The following is a 16,314-nucleotide window of genomic DNA, read 5'->3' as shown; positions in this document are numbered from 1 at the left end:
TCTCTGAGTTAAGTATGAACATTTAATTATTTTATTTGCCACTGATTTCTAATTGCTCTCCAACATTGGGAATAAGAATTAGTATAGTTGTGAATCAGTTCATTTTGATTCACAAGTATACTAAAAAGTAACTAGTGTCCGTCTTGCTTCCCACAACTCCATCAGAATTAACCATTGCTACCTTGGTTAATTTGTGAGTGTGAGACTAAAGATTGGATTGTTTTAATTTTTATTTTTTCTTATTAGTGATTTGGAATACGTTTTCATGGCCATTAATAGTTTGCTCTTCTTTTGGAAACTCTCCATATCTTTTGATCACTTTAAGAACTGAGGAATGGCTTTCAGTTTTCTTATGTTATTCATATATCTCATATACTAAGAAGCCTTTTGCTAAGAAATTGGATACAAAGATTTGCCCCACTCCTTACCTCAGCCTTTATGGTAACTACTTCCTTTATTCTAGATGCATTGTCTCCATCCCTTATTTGATTAAAAATACCCTACACAATTGTGAAAGGTGATAGGACCTTGATATTAAAGATTCTATTTCCATTTTGAATGTATTGTAAAATATGTCATCAAATGTTAATTTAAGTTTCTATGGCTTTTATGTTTTGTCGTGTGTATTTTTTAAAAAGAATTCTAAGCAATTTTGTTTAGATCTACTCTAGTGTGTTTAATCTTTCTTATTCTCCTTTGTTTTGTTCTATTGATATATACTCATATACTCTACAATATTTCTCCATACACTACTTTGAGTTATCTTTTATAATTTTAAAAGAGGAATGGAGAAAAGTCAGCTAACCAACCAAGATAAAGATATTACATTATGTGCAACATTACACATCCATGGTCCCCTATTTTTCCCCATTTATAGAAGTATCTATAAATAAATAAAGTATAAATAAAGTATCTATAAAAATTTATAGAAGTATCTAGAAACTTCATCCTACTGTAATCTTCTCCCCCCTCCTCCCAGGCATTTGGGGTTAAGTGACTTGCCCAGGGTCAACTATCTTTTGTGTTTCTAATCTTAACTACCCCTTTACATATTAAGATTGTACCTAGTTTTTTGCCTCTGCCATTCTCAAGGAGCATTGTTTCTCCTTTGGGCATTTTCAAGCCTCCTGTAGACCTACACACCCAGAAGAACAATTGTCTTCATATGTAGTGCTAAATATATACTTGTTGGAGCAGCTTAAGTGGAGTATAGTACTGGGACTCATTTTCCTGAGTTCAGATTTGTTTTCTTGTGATTTTTTTTTTCACATGTAAAGACAATTTTTCACATTTTTTTTTTTAATTTTCAAGTTCAAATTTTCCCTCGGATCCTTAACTACATTTACGAACCCTGGGCATGTCAAGTGACTTGCAAATCCTGTTTGCCTCAATTTCCTTATTTGTAAAATGACTTGAGAAGGAAATGGCAAATCATTCCAGTGCCTTTGCCAAGAAAACCCTAAAGAGGGTCATGAAAACTCATAAAGGAATGAAAAATGAATTGAACAATGGGAAATATGCTTGTTTTCTTTAAGCTATTTGCTCACTAGGAAGTTTTCTCTACAGAAGCTGCTAATAACGTTTTTGTTGGATTAAAATCCTACTCCCACCATTTTAGGTTGTTGAAAACTTCTTTGTTTTAAAGGCAAGGTTTAACTAGGTTGCTCTGTAGATAGCCCTGGGCCTAGAGTTAGTTCTGTGCCTGAAACTCAGGTTTTTCCTATCATTATGAGCAAGTCACTTAACCGGTTTACTTTTCTTTCTTCAACTGTACAAAAATGAGAATACTAGTACGGGACATCCAAGGTTGTTGTATCTAATGAGATGTTTATGCCTTGTACTTAATTGTTACCACCACCACTACTATACTAGATGCTGATTTCTTTGCTCATTATTAAATTTCACCAGGCCCAGAAGCTAGCATATAGTGATTTTACTTAAAAGATTTGACCATATTTTAGGAGTTTCCATTGGCAAATATTATAAAATATAACCTCCATTGTTTAGTTTTCACACCTTTTACAATACTTCTCCTAATCAGTTTTCCTAGTTTCATTGTACATTATTCCTTTTCTGCATTCTTAGATACAGCCATTCTTAATCCTTTTTGCTTTCATGTGATATTCCCATCTTTTTTATCCATACTTTTACACTAGCCGCCCTCATGCTTGAAATGTACATTCTCACCTTTATCTCATAGAATTCCTCTCTGGAAGATATTAGCTCAAATAGCACTTCATATAGAAAGTCTTTCCTGATCACCTTAACCTGGTATTGCCATTTTTTTTTTCAGATTTTTAAAAATCTTTTTTTATATATGTATTTAGGTGTGTGTGTGGGGGGGGAGAGAGACTGTAAGCTTCTTATACATAGTAGTTAATTTGTGACTCTAGCATCTAATACAGATTCTGATATTTGATTAATTTGTTAAAGAAACTGTTCAGTTGGGAACAAAATCAATAAAAGTTTTAAAGCCTATTATATGTCAGTTACTAGAGATTAACTTCATAACTGTTATAATAGGTCACATATATAGTGCTTTACTCAAGTCACTTCTCAATAGTCTTATGAGGCATGTTAAATCAAATTAACAAACATATTGAGTGCTGCTTTTATGTTATGCATTATGCCCAGCTTACATAGACTTATCCACATGAAACTAGAAAAGTCTAAAAATCACATGTAGAAAATATTGTAACCAATAGTAAAACCCATGCTCTTTTTTTCTCTTTTTTTTGCTATAACTACAGTATATTTATAGTCTTTTTTTTTTTTTTTTTTTTTTTTTTTTTAAGTAAACTTGGGTCATCAGAGATTTTTCATCAAAATTCAGTCTCTGTGAACAGGATCTGTTGATACACAGTGAAGTCTGGAAAGGGAAATATTTTTAAAGGATTCCATTATTGTTCATGCAGACACTATAAAGTATTTACAATTTTGTTTAATCAAGTATTTGTATATTCATTGTGTACTGCCCTGCTTCAAACATAGGAAACACGGAGCAGTTGGGCATATATTTGAATATATGGATAATTTAAAAAATCATTTTCTCAAGAATATGGTAAATACTTTGTCTAAAAGGTTGTAATAATTCTTTGCTCTTAAGGACTAAATTAACAAGATGTGGTAGAGAGATTTAATCATTTAAGTGTAAAGCAGTTCTTATTTATGCATTATTTAATGCATTAAAAATAGCTTTCTTCAGAGTGAAAATAGGCATGAACTTTGAAGCTATATGATAGTATGAAAGTAATTTGTGAAAACATTATTTTTGTGCTAGTATGAAAGTAATTTATCACTTTAGTATTTGGTAATTTGGGTTCTGGAATTTTCAAATAGGTGAACTCATTTATTTCTAAACCAAGTTTTGCTTTTTTTTTTTTTTGTTTTGTTTTGTTTTTTTTTTTCAGTTGGAGTCATTCGTTGTCCAGTATGCAGCCAGGAATGTGCAGAGAGACACATTATAGATAATTTTTTTGTAAAAGATACTACAGAGGTTCCCAGCAGTACAGTAGAAAAGTCTAATCAGGTGAGTATTATTTTAAATGTCAACTCATTTGTAACATCTGTGAGAATGTTTAGGAGAAAAAAGAAACGGCCAGATTTTACAGTAAAATAAAAGTAATTGAGTGCTAGAATCATTTGGTGATACCAAAATAGAAGTAGTCTGTGAAGTCTTTGGTCACATAAATTCTTTGTTTTAAACTCAACACACCTATATAAATTGTTGTTCTTTCTGTGATTATAATATATAGTGACATATATCTGATTTCTATGTCTTTGGCTTCTAATTTTCCATATTCCTCCCCATTGTCACCTATTCCCCTACCTTTGTAGTGTAGTCACTTAGTATAGAAATATCTATTCATTTGAATTGGAAGATCTTATCACATTCCTTGTTAAAAACAGATTTTATCCTATCTTTTGTATTGGCATTGCTAAAGTTTCTTCCAGTGTCTCTCCTTTCTCCCTTCCATAGCACCATTTTATATGATAAATAAATCAATAAAACCCATCAATACATTATTGTATGTCTATGTATGAACCACACAAGGTTTTAGGATGAGATTGTCTTTTCTTCAACGTCTTGCTTTGCTTGTAAATCTACAACATTCACTTTTTATTATATTTTTCCATTTGCATGTTTCTGCTGATTTACAATTATACTAAAATACACTATAGTATTGATTTGAATTTTTCATGAAACTGCTTGTTAATGTTTTGACTACCTATTTTAGGTAATGGTGGTCAGTTGTGTGCATGTATGCATACACACTTGCACCTATTAATGGACATATTATACATACTTGTATCTTATTGTTGATATAATTTGGATACCAAACTATTGTCTAAGAAAGTTGATTTAAAATAAAAGGTATTTCCCCTACTTCCTATGTTGTAGGTTAGTTAATTTTCTTTATACAGCACCTTTTCAGTTTCACAATATTGAATTTATCTTTATTGTGTTGCTTCTCTCTTTTTTGGTTAAATTTTTCCTGGGGGTATTTCAGATGGAGCAACAAAAGTAGAGAATCTCAAGATTAAGATATAAAATATGAAAGGAAGGAATTTTATCAGTATTAAATATCAAAGGAATATTATCATTTTTTAAAATTTTATAATTATAACATTTTTTGACAGTACATATGCATTGGGTAATTTTTACAACATTATCCCTTGCACTCACTTTGGTTCCGATTTTTCCCTTCCTTCCCTCCACCTTCTCTCCTAGATGGCAGGCAGTCTTATACACATAAAATATGTTATAGTGTATCCTAGATATGTGTGCAGAACCGAATTTCTTATTGCAGAGGAAGAATTGGATTCAGAAGGTTTTAAAAAAAAAAAAAAAAACCTGGGAAGAAAAACAAAAATGCAAACAGTTTACACTCATTTCCCAGTGTTCCTTCTCTGGGTGTAGCTGATTCTGTCCATCATTGATCAACTGGAACTGGATTAGATCTTCTCTATGTTGAAGATATCCACTTCCATCCTCATACAGTATCATTGTTGAAGTGTGTAATGATCTCCTGGTTCTGCTCATTTCACTCAGCATCAGTTCATATCAGTTCATATAAATCTCTCCAAGTTTCTCTGTATTCATCCTGCTGGTCATTTTTTACAGAACAATAATATTCCATAACATTCATATACTATAATTTATCCAACCATTCTCCAATTGATGGGCATCCATTCATTTTCAAGTTTCTAGCCACTACGGAAAGGGCTGCCACAAACATTTTGGCACATACAGGTCCCTTTCCCTTCTTTAGTATTTCCTTGGGATATAAGCCCAGTAGTAGCACTGCTGGGTCAAAGGGTATGCACAGTTTGATAATTTTTTGGGCATAGTTCCAAATTGCTCTCCAGAATGGCTGAATTCTTTCATGACTCCACCAACAATGCATCAGTGTTCCAGTTTTCCCACATCCCCTCCAACATTCATCATTATTTGTTCCTGTCATCTTAGCCAATCTGACAGGTGTGTAATGATATCTCAAGAGTTTCTTAATTTGAATTTCTCTGATCAATAGTGATTTGGAACACTCTTTCATATGAGTGGAAATTGTTTCAATTCAAAGGAAAATTATTAAAGAAAATTTTCTAGAAGATTTTAGAACTTTGATCAATCCCAAGTTCAAACAAATGAAGAAGCCAGTCTCACTCATCTCCTCACAAAGAAGTGATGAACTTAAAAGTGGAGTACATTCATTTTTAGACATGAATAATATCAGAATTTGTTTTATCCACCTGTACTGGGATGGCAGATTTGATCAATAAGAATTACCACAAAATTAGGCTGGTTTCTCAAAGGAAAGGGCTTGAGGGGAGGATTCTGGGAAGATGACAGAATAGGTGAGAATTTCAAACTCTCAACATTTCTCCAACAGATAAATAAAATTACAATTCAGAGTACAGACATAGCTGAAAAATGAGGAAAAACAGAGTTCTTCCTGAAACAATCAGACAACACCCCTGGACAGGGATCAGCTGATGTGAAAAGTGAACCACCTCTAAGTTAGCTCTGTCAGAAGCTGCAAGCAGAGAACCCTGAGGCGCCCCCTGAGCTCACCCAGAGCCCTACTGCTTTCAACTCCCAGACTGGGGCTTTGGAGGGTTGAGTCTGAAAAGACAAAGAGAACATTTGATTAGGAAAAGCAAGCTCAGTGGCCTGGAATGAAAAGGAACCCCACTGAGTGTAGAGGCAGGTGGGCAGGATGTTGTGGGTACCTGTAATAAGAGGGAGCTCCAGCTTTGGGGGTCTTGGTCAGAGTTGAAGTGAAGCTGAAGGCACCATCCCCCACATCACATTAGAGGAGTTTACACTAATATTTCTCATTAAAAATATGTGTATATGAGTGTATAATGTTAGCAAAGAAGAAAGAACCCAACCATAGAAACTCCCCATGGGAATAGGGAAGACAGTGAAGTTAATCAAAACAAAATAGTTTCTACCCCAAAGAATAATAATAAATGTCTACCTGCCCCCCCCCAAAAAAAAAGAACTTTTTTTTTTAAACTTGGAAATGTATACATATGTTTAAGATTGACATCAGTAAGTGCACCTCAGAAGAAAGATTGGGACAGAGCTGGGTCAGAGTATGATCTGACTTTAAAAAGCAAAATTTTTTAGGAAAAGGTAAAAATCATAATTATGCTATATGAATGAAGTGCAGAAGAAGAATTTACACAGAGGCATTAGCAGGGAATCTATTCACATTGGAAACAATGGTTAAATAGAAAACTATATATAAAATCACGAACTGTATATATAGCACACTCAAATCTTTGAGAAGGGGAAGAGAATAGCATAAGATTGGGTATAGAAGGGTATTTAGATTTATGGCAATGGGACACGGTGTGTACAGTAATGGAAAAGGGATAAATGGGGAAAGGGATAGCATTTGATAAGGTGGCATATATGGAAAGGTATTTGATATTAACAGTAGTGGGAGCTGATCTGTAGACTAATAGGAATGGGATAAAGAGGGAAGGAAAGGAGAAAAAATAAGGAAGGTTCCATGGATGTGAGGAAGTTCAGTAAACAGCAAGGCAAGTTAAGGAGTAGAATTAAAGTGGAAGAGTTACCAGGGATGGCAAAGAAGAGAAGAAACAGTATAACAAAGATCAGGAATAGAATATATTAGGGGAAGAAATAGAGCTAGTAATCATTGATCACAGATAAAGTCAAACTTAAGAGATGCCATCAAGAGAGGAATCTACATTATTATGTCAGCTATATTAATGTTATGTTATAAACATAAATGTATGTTTATATCTGTAAACGTGTGTGTATGCATGTAGATAGATGGATATGGGTAGGTGAGTTGCGTGAAGGCATGTGTGTGTTGGGATGTGGAGGGGAGTGTACCTTGTACTTAATTGTAGCCTGCTTATTTGAGGTATGAGAATGGAAAAGGAGAAAAAAAGAATAAAATAAAAAGCATACTAGCAGTGAACAAAAGAATAAACTACAAGGAAGTAAAGAAAGGACAATAGTTATGAATGAAATCTTTTCTATTAGATGTTTTCTGGAAATGTTTTGTTACATATTTTGAAACTTGCTTGACGTTTTCTACTGGGCACATGATAATGTTTTGGTTTTTTATTTTCTGACTTTGTTTTTTCTTTGTATTTAGTTTTAAAATAAAAAAATTTGGGGGGGGAGGGCTGAAGCAATTGGGGTTAGGTGACTTGCCCCAGGCCACACAGATAGGAAGTGTTAAATGTTTGAGGCTAAATTTGAACTCGGGTCCCCCTGACTTCAGGGCTGGTGCTCTATCAAACTACTATATCACCTAGTTGCCCCTAAATAAATATTTTTTAAGGCAGGTGGAACCAAACAGCATCAGGGGCTAGTTGATTAGAAGATGTCATTTGTGATGGGTTTTTATAGAATAAGACAATGGGTAACTCCTCCCAGGGAGTACTCTCCAAGCATTGGTTGGGACTCCTCAAGGCTTTGAAGTTAACAAAGTCACACCAGGGCCTCAAATCTTTGAAACACATACCCAAGTTACTCACACTTTGCTATATGGGCTACCACATCCTGTTTACCATGACCTAATCCCCCTGTACCTGCCTGGGTGGGCAACATCCTGTTTTTCTGTTATGTGTGTTCAACTAACAGGCCAAGAATGTGTCCTGGGGCCTATTCCACACCTATGTATATATGTATTAAGGATTTTTTATTTATTTTTGTTAGATGAGGAAGATTTTTAGGGATGGATGTTAAATAACTTGAAAAAAAAATTAAAAAGGAAAGAAAATAGAAAAAATATTTCCATTTATCAGTAAATTTATATAACATAATGTAAATAAATAAACTCTAATAACTGAGTATCTTATATCTTATTTTCCTGAGTTTTTGAGTTCCATCCCTTTTGAGTCTGATTAATTAGTTTCATTGTTCTACTCTTTTCTTTTTTTTTTTAAACAAATAGCAAATACTATTTAGTATTTGCTATTATAGTAATATAATAGCAAATACTAAATACTAATAGTATTTAGTATTTGCTAAATACTAATAGTATTTAGTATACTATTTAGTATATTGCTATTTGTTTAAAAACTAAGGAAAATAAGAGAACATTAAACATAGTCATAGCAATACTGTAGTTATTATCAATTGCGGAAAGTCTAATACTCTGAAGTTAGTGACCCAAGACAGTTTTAAAGACCCACTTTTCTTATACAATATGGGTCAATGTGGAAATGTTTTGCATGATCTCACATGTGGAAGAAAAATCAAACTGCTAGCCTTCCCAAAGAGAAAGGAGTAGGTATGGTAAAGAGGGAGAGAATTTTGTAGCTAACTGAAATCAATTTAAAAAGATTCCTCAGATTTTTTGGTATATGTAATTAATTGGGCAATATTGAATGAAATAATAAAAAGGAAGAAAAAAAGTAGAATAAGGAAGAAGCCATTAATTTATATTCTGATGCATATGCAGTCTTGCCTATTTTTATATTCTTTGTGTTTTGTTGGTCTTCCCTTGGCCAATCAGTATGTGTGGAACCATCTTCATTTTCTTTTAATATGAAATCATGTAATCATGGATATCGTTATAGCCCCCCTATTATTCCATCTGTGACGCCTTGTTTATTTGTGCATGTATGTATATTTATTTGTGTTATTTTCACTTCCAAATTCTCTTCCATTGTCTTCTACACATTGAGAAAGGAAAAAACCCATTACTATTATGTATAGTGTTCAAACTTTAATTTTAACCTTATTTCAAGGAATGAACAAGAAAAATAAGAAAATGTGTCCATTTCTAAAAGTGGATGGCATTTTTCAAATGAGTTCTTTGGAATTGTGGTTTATTTATTGTGTTAAGTCTTTCAGACTTAGTACTTTACAGTATTGCCCGTACTATTTGGAAATTGTTTTCCTGGTTCTACTTAATTCATTTTGCATCATTTCAATTCTTGTTTTTTATGAAACTATTCTATTCATTATTTTTCTTATCATATTAATAACTAGCCTAGCTATTCCCCAGATCATCTGATTAATTATGACAAAAAGCTGCTATAAATATAGATAGATAGATACAGATATATAGTCTGGATATAAGGTTAAAAATCATTATAGTTATAATTTGCATCTGTTATTTTTTTTTCCCATCTGACTATTGTCTGAAAATGCTTAAACATAAATCAACTGGGAATAATTTTTCTCTTAAACTTGATTCAGTGCCTATGTATTTTAGAATTGCAATCTTATCAGACAAATTTACCGCAATGCTTCTACATTTTTCTGCTTTTCTTCTACTACTTTTAATTTTATTGCCTTTTTTTTTTTCTTCCAATTTTGGCAAAAAGTTTTTTCTGCATAGAAATAATCACATTATTTTTGTTTTTGTTTTCAACGTGGTCAATTTATGCTATTAAGTTTTTCTTTTATATTGAAGCCCTTCAACAGCCCTTACTTTTCCTGAGTAACCAGTTGATCTTTTCTGACTACACATTTCTCTGTTGACACTTTATAGCACTCTTGCTATGTAATTTCTTGGTTTTTAAGAAATTTACTGATAAATATCTACTTGCCTTGTCTTTTTGCTTGGGTTGACTTGGAACATAATTTTTTGGTAAAATGTACTAATATTAATTCAACTATATAGCATTGTTTAAATAAAAAGATTATTAATGTTAAACAAATTGGCCAGTTTTTCACCTGGAAAATCCAAAGAACACTTAGAACTAAAATTTTTATTCAATTATATTCAATACTGGGTCTGGCTGATAAAATCCAAAGAACACTTAGAACTAAAATTTTTATTCAATTATATTCAATACTGGGTCTGGCTGATAATCTACAATGTTCATTTGATAACAAATACAGAAAACTACCCAGAGACAGGATTTACACTTTAGTGAGTAGATTATATGCCCCCATTTTATACTTTTCTTCATATTTATAATTAAATCATCTTTGCTGTTAGTTCATTAAAGGAATCTTAGATGATCTTACCACTCCATAGAAGACATTTTTGAAATCAAACGTGGTCTATTATAGGATACCATTTGCCAAAATTCTTTATTGCTTCTTTTTGTTTTCTCATTAAATGTATTTTTAGTGAAGGTGTCTTTATAAAAATGTGACAGGAATATATGGGGAAAATATTTGAGTTGTTAGATATTAATATAATTTCTGATTTGTCTTTTTCTTTTGTTTTTGATCTGAGATTATTCCCATACTTGAACCTTTTTTAGATATGTTAAGAATTTCATTATTCTTCAATACCTTTAAAATTATCAATTCTAATAGTGATTTTTATTGAATACCTGTTTTAATCTAGTTGCTTTCTCTTTGTTTTTTTTTTTCAGTGCCATTTTCTCTTCCTCATACAAGATATCTAGGACTTTTAATTTTTATTATACTGATACAGCAGCACTATCATTTGTGTTTCTCTTCCCCCCAAAAAAAAAATTAGAAAAAAATCTTAACATATTTTCCACATTTCATCTGTTGGCCATCTCATTCTGAGGTTAACTGTCTTTTAGATAGATCATTTTGTTTGGTCCTTCAGCTATTTGGTTTTTGCTTCTTTTACTTCTAACTGATTTGGCAAATGTTATTGATCATAATCTCCCACAAGCCTTCACTATAACTCTTTGCAAAATAGAATTTATACTCTATGCTGGTGATTGCCATATACTATTTCTTTTTGGGAGGCAATTGGAGTTAAGTGACTTGCTTAGACTCACATATATAGTAAATATCTGAGGCTAAATTTGAATTTTTTTCCCCCCCGATTCCAGGCCTAGGGATCTATATCCTTTGTACTACCTTGTTACCCATTTGCCATGTATTTGTGAACAACAAGGAATCTGGTGTTTGCTAACTTGATATTTAGTCTTGAGTCTCCTTAGGCAACTTGATTTTTATTAGTTGTAATAATTTCACATAGAAGTTTTAATCCTAATCTTCCTTCTCTTCCTCCTTTCCTCCCTCCCTCTTTTCCTCTGCCCCTCCCTTCTTCCCTTCCTTCTTTCTTGGAAGTTTAAAAGGTCAGTTTTTTATTGTATAATATTTATCCTGTTTTCTTTTACTTTGAAATTATCTTTGCCCTAAAAATTTGGTGGTCTGATTGTATACCGGAGTTTGAGTAAATACAGTCAATTCCAAAATGTACTCTCATAATGTTGTATGGCTTTCTCTATATTTTGTGATGTCACTTGGTGCAAATTATACATTCGTATAACATTGGAGGCTAATAGAATCTTATTTAGCCAGTGAACATTTGAGAGATCTTCTGCTTCTTTTAAGATACACAAAAAATTCATGATTACTTATTACTTTTAATATTATCAACAATAGTAGCCCAAAAAAATTTTTTTTAAGGCTTGGTGTATTGCTTTTTTCTTTTTTTAAAATATATTTTCTTTTACCCACAGAAACAGTAGAGCTATCATTTGGATTTTTCATATCTCCCCAGTTAACCTTGCTAAGGAATGGAAAGGCACTGGGGAGGGAAAAAAAAAGGATGTGATGAGTAGCTTTAGTAGAACAGGCAGACATAGAAAAACCTTGTGTTGTAGACAGTTTTGTGATATTGAAGACTCTTTTGGTTCAAAAATTTTCATAGCCTTGAAGAGGTGAAAGAGGATAAAACCAGAATTGAAGAGGGACAGAGAATGGCTTAGATTACCTTCAGGAAGTTGCAGTTTCTTTTTAATGATTTCAAGTTATTCCTCAAAACAGAAACAGATACTTATCTTTTACTTCTAGTGTTGGTATATGACTATGAGTCATAGGATTTCACAGTTACTGAAAAATTCAAGTTTGAGTGTTATTTAAAAGGACACTCACAAACCCAGCAATCGACAGCTCTTCCAGAGAAGCTCCATAAAGGATGTTATTCCAGGGGTTTATGATGAGACATGAAAGTTGGCCAAGTCATAAAATGAGAATGACAGATAAACCAGAGGACAGGGGCAGTATGCTTTCCAGAATCTGGGCAATGAAGGAATAAGAGGAAAGTCCTTCCCACTTTTGTCTTGAGCCTCCTGTGGAAGTTACGTAGGAACATGTGGGCAAGTAACCCACTTGTAATCCATAGTAACCCATAGAGCATATATGTAGATTGCAGGTTGCAATCTTAAGGGAATACCTGCATTAGTAACATTACAGATAAATTTTTGCATAAATCCTTTTAAAGAAGATTTAATTTGAGTTCTGTCATGAAGACACTGCAGTTTTTTGCATTTTGCATGATCCTGATTTATTATGTCATGGAAGTGACCTCAGGTTCTTAAAAAATAATACACAGTGAACGGCAAGCTTGGCAGATTCTATCAAAAGCCCAAGACTTCAAGGGCAAGCCCTCCAAGTAACTGATTTCTATTACCTAGAGACCAACTTGGTGAGGTCTGTTACTAGTCATCCCTTCTCTTACACCAGGGATGTGAGGGGGTTGGTATGTGTTCAGCATACCTAATATTTGGTGATCATCATGGTAGAAAAGGAAGACCCTGGAGCCCTGGACTTGGAGCTAAGATGATCTGTGATATTGGTGTGACTTTGAGGAAGGCCATGACAAATTTGGGTCTTCCATTTAAAACTGCATGGTACAGTGAATGGTTTGGACTTGGTAACCTTTGAAATCTTAATCTCTCATTTTATAACAACTACATCTGATTTTGGGCAAGTTTTATTCTTTCTGACTCCATAGCCTTTATTTGTAGAAATATAAGGAGTGCTTAGATAACCTTTGAAGGCAGACCCCGACCCCTTTTAAATTCCTAAATACTGTCTTAGTAAAAATAGAGAAGTTGCTCGAGCTTTGTGGTGGAGCTCTTACCCAATGAAGTAACAGAGCCATTGATTATTGAATTATGGTAGGTAGCAAGATTGAATTCTTAATATATAATTGAGAGAAGATTGATTTTGGAGTCACAGAACTGGTTTCGAATGCTTGTTTTGCCACTTAACCTGTCTGCCTTTAAGTCATTTAGTCTCTCTCAGACATAGTTTCTTTGTTTTGTTTTGTCTTTTTTTGTTTGTTTGTTTTGTTTTTGTTTTTTGTTTTTCAAAGATATATGCATGGGTAATTTTTCAGCATTGACGATTGCAAAACTTTTTGTTCCATTTTTTTCCCCTCCTTCCCTCCCACCCCCTCCCCCAGATGGCAGGTTGATCAATACATGTTAAATATGTTAAAGTATAAGTTAAATACAGTATATGTATACATGTCCAAACAGCTGTTTGGCTGCACAAGAAAAATCAGATTTTGAAATAGTGTATAAATTAGCCTGTGAAGGAAATTAAAAATGCAGGCGGACAAAATTAGAGGGATTGGAAATTCTAGTAGTGGTTCATAGCCATCTCCCAGAGTTCTTTCACTGGGTGTAGCTGGTTCAGTTCATTACTGTTCTATTGGAACTGATTTGGTTCATCTCATTATTGAAGAGGGCCTCGTCCATCAGAATTGATTATCATATAGTACTGTTATATAATGATGTCCTCGTCTTGCTCATTTCAGTCAGCTAAGTCTCCAGGCCTTTCTGAAATCATCCTGCTGGTCATTTCTTACAGAACAATAATATTCCATAATATTCATATACCACAATTTATTCAGCCATTCTCCAATTGATGGGCATCCACGCAGTTTCCAGTTTCTGGCTGCCACAAACATCCTTGCACATACAGGTCCCTTTCCTTTCTTTAAGATGTCTTTGGGATATAAGCCCAATAGTAGCACTGCTGGATCAAAGGATATGCACAGTTTAACTTTTTGAGCATGGTTCCAAATTGCTCTCCAGAATGGCTGGATGTGTTCACAATTCCACCAACAATGTATCAGTGTCAGACTTAGTTTCTTAACCTGAAAAAGAGAAGTTTTAGGTTAAATGATCTCTAACCTCAGCTTTCATTTCTAAACCTGTGATTCTGTAATTTAAATAGACCTTTGGAGAAAAAAAAGTTTGCTTTTTTGTTTTGTTTTTTTATAGGAATCTCAACAAAGAAGAAATCAAACCACTTTAAAATAAGTAGTTAGGAAGATGGCTAATTGAAGTCACAAGACACCAATTCTCATTTACTAAAGTGAATTTTTGTGGATTAAAGTTGTCAAGGTGTTCACTGAGGTTCAGTGATTAGGCTGTAGAAGTAAGAAATAATGTTGACAATTCATTAAGTGATTATATAGCATGAACTTATATTAGATAGTAGTTGCCTCAAGAGTCAAGAGACATACTGTAAATCACCCCATTGTCAGGCAGCTCCAAGCCCTTCAATGTGGCACACAGGCTTCTTTCTGTCTCCTGAGACAAATGTTATTCACTATCATCCCAATTATGTTGTTCTGGACACTAAAATCAACCTTTTAAAGATGCTTCATTAAGGTGTGATAAGTGTGTTTATCTTGTCAAAAAGTGGAAATGAGTTAATAATGCCTAAGTGATAAGAGTAGACGATAAAAATAGATGCTTGTATTTCAGATAAAGACTATAGATTGCATAGTGGACCATAAACAAACTGTCCCTGGAATTGGGAAAACCTGTGTTTATGTACCAACTAAGATTAAATTTAAGAAGATATGTCTAAATTGGTAAAGGCTAATTCTGCATAAAGAGTCTTTCACATCAATAAACTCAAACATTCTTCCCTTACCCCAAAAAAAACTAGCATCTGTGGGATGAAGCTAAATCTTTATTCAAATGCAAATTTATCAGGGAAAAAAAACTGAGCTTACTTAAAAGGGATCAAACACAATTGTGATGGAGGTGGCTCTTTTCAACAATGAGGTGATAACACCCATATCCCAAGACAGAATGTGCATCACTGCTTAGTATTTTCATCATCTTTGTTGTTGTTTGCTAGGAGTGGGGGTCTCATTTTTTTATCTGATTTTTCTTATGCAGCATGATAAATATGGAAATATGTTTAGATGAACTGCACATGTTTAACCTATATTGGGTTATTTGGTGTCTAAGAGAAGGGAGGGGGAAAATCTGGAACACAAAGTTTTTCAAGTATAAGTTGAAAATAAACTATTAAATTTTTTTAAAAATAAAAGATTAAACAAGACTAACAATGTATAAATTGAAAATTAAGGGAAAAAAGTTTTTGTGTCTTTTTTCTAAACTAAAATGGAAGCATTAGCTAAAGAACATGGAAGTAGCATATTCTAAAAGACAAGAATACTGGCTTTGGGTGTGAAGACAGGCCTAGGTTCACTTTTTTTAATCTCTAATAACACCCTGGACAAGTTATTTCCTATAATAGTTTTCATTAAGTTACTGATAGAACAGAGTTCTGTGGGGCAGGATTTTCCCTACAAAGATAAGTCACAAGTTCTATTGCTTTAAAGAAAAAAAAAAATTCAAAGGGAAAATCTACATAGCTAAACCAACTGTTTTTTTGTTTTTTGTTTTTTTTTTTGCTCATATCTTTCCAGAGGAAAATATAACAATATTTTAGTAATATTATCTTCTAGTAACCATATATAATTATATTTTCTCTTTGACATTAAAAAAAACAAACAAACAAGATTTTAGTGTGAATGCCATTGAAATGGGGATTTATATTATCAGGTGATATTGATTATAGCATTTATTTGGTATTATTGCCATGATAATCTATGTATACTCAATAGAGATTGTCCTTTCATTTTTCCCAAATAACCAACCTCCCATATTACCTTTTCTTAAAAACTAGGTTTGCACAAGCTGTGAAGATAATGCAGAAGCAAATGGTTTTTGTGTAGAGTGTGTTGAATGGCTCTGCAAGACCTGTATCAGAGCTCATCAGAGAGTAAAATTCACAAAGGACCACACTGTCAGACAGAAAGAGGAAGTATCTCCAGG

At 33.2% G+C, this 16,314-nt stretch overlaps 1 protein-coding gene across 6 annotated transcripts in view; it reads left to right on the top strand.

The window, feature by feature from the left end:
• Positions 1–16,314, top strand: part of TRIM24 (tripartite motif containing 24) — a 115,504-nt gene that overhangs the window by 52,406 nt on the left and 46,784 nt on the right. For all 6 annotated transcript variants that reach the window (XR_012482297.1, XM_074267808.1, XM_074267809.1 and 3 more), the window contains 2 exons: positions 3,411–3,529; positions 16,166–16,313. Coding sequence is in view for 5 of the 6 variants with exons in the window: in XM_074267808.1 (XP_074123909.1) it covers positions 3,411–3,529; positions 16,166–16,313 (267 nt within the window). In the remaining variant the exon portion in view is untranslated. The remainder of the gene's footprint in view (positions 1–3,410; positions 3,530–16,165; position 16,314) is intronic.

This window comes from Sminthopsis crassicaudata, chromosome 5 (assembly GCF_048593235.1).
Source record: "Sminthopsis crassicaudata isolate SCR6 chromosome 5, ASM4859323v1, whole genome shotgun sequence".
Taxonomy (NCBI): Eukaryota; Metazoa; Chordata; class Mammalia; order Dasyuromorphia; family Dasyuridae; genus Sminthopsis; species Sminthopsis crassicaudata.
This window is presented reverse-complemented; position numbering and strand designations above follow the sequence as displayed.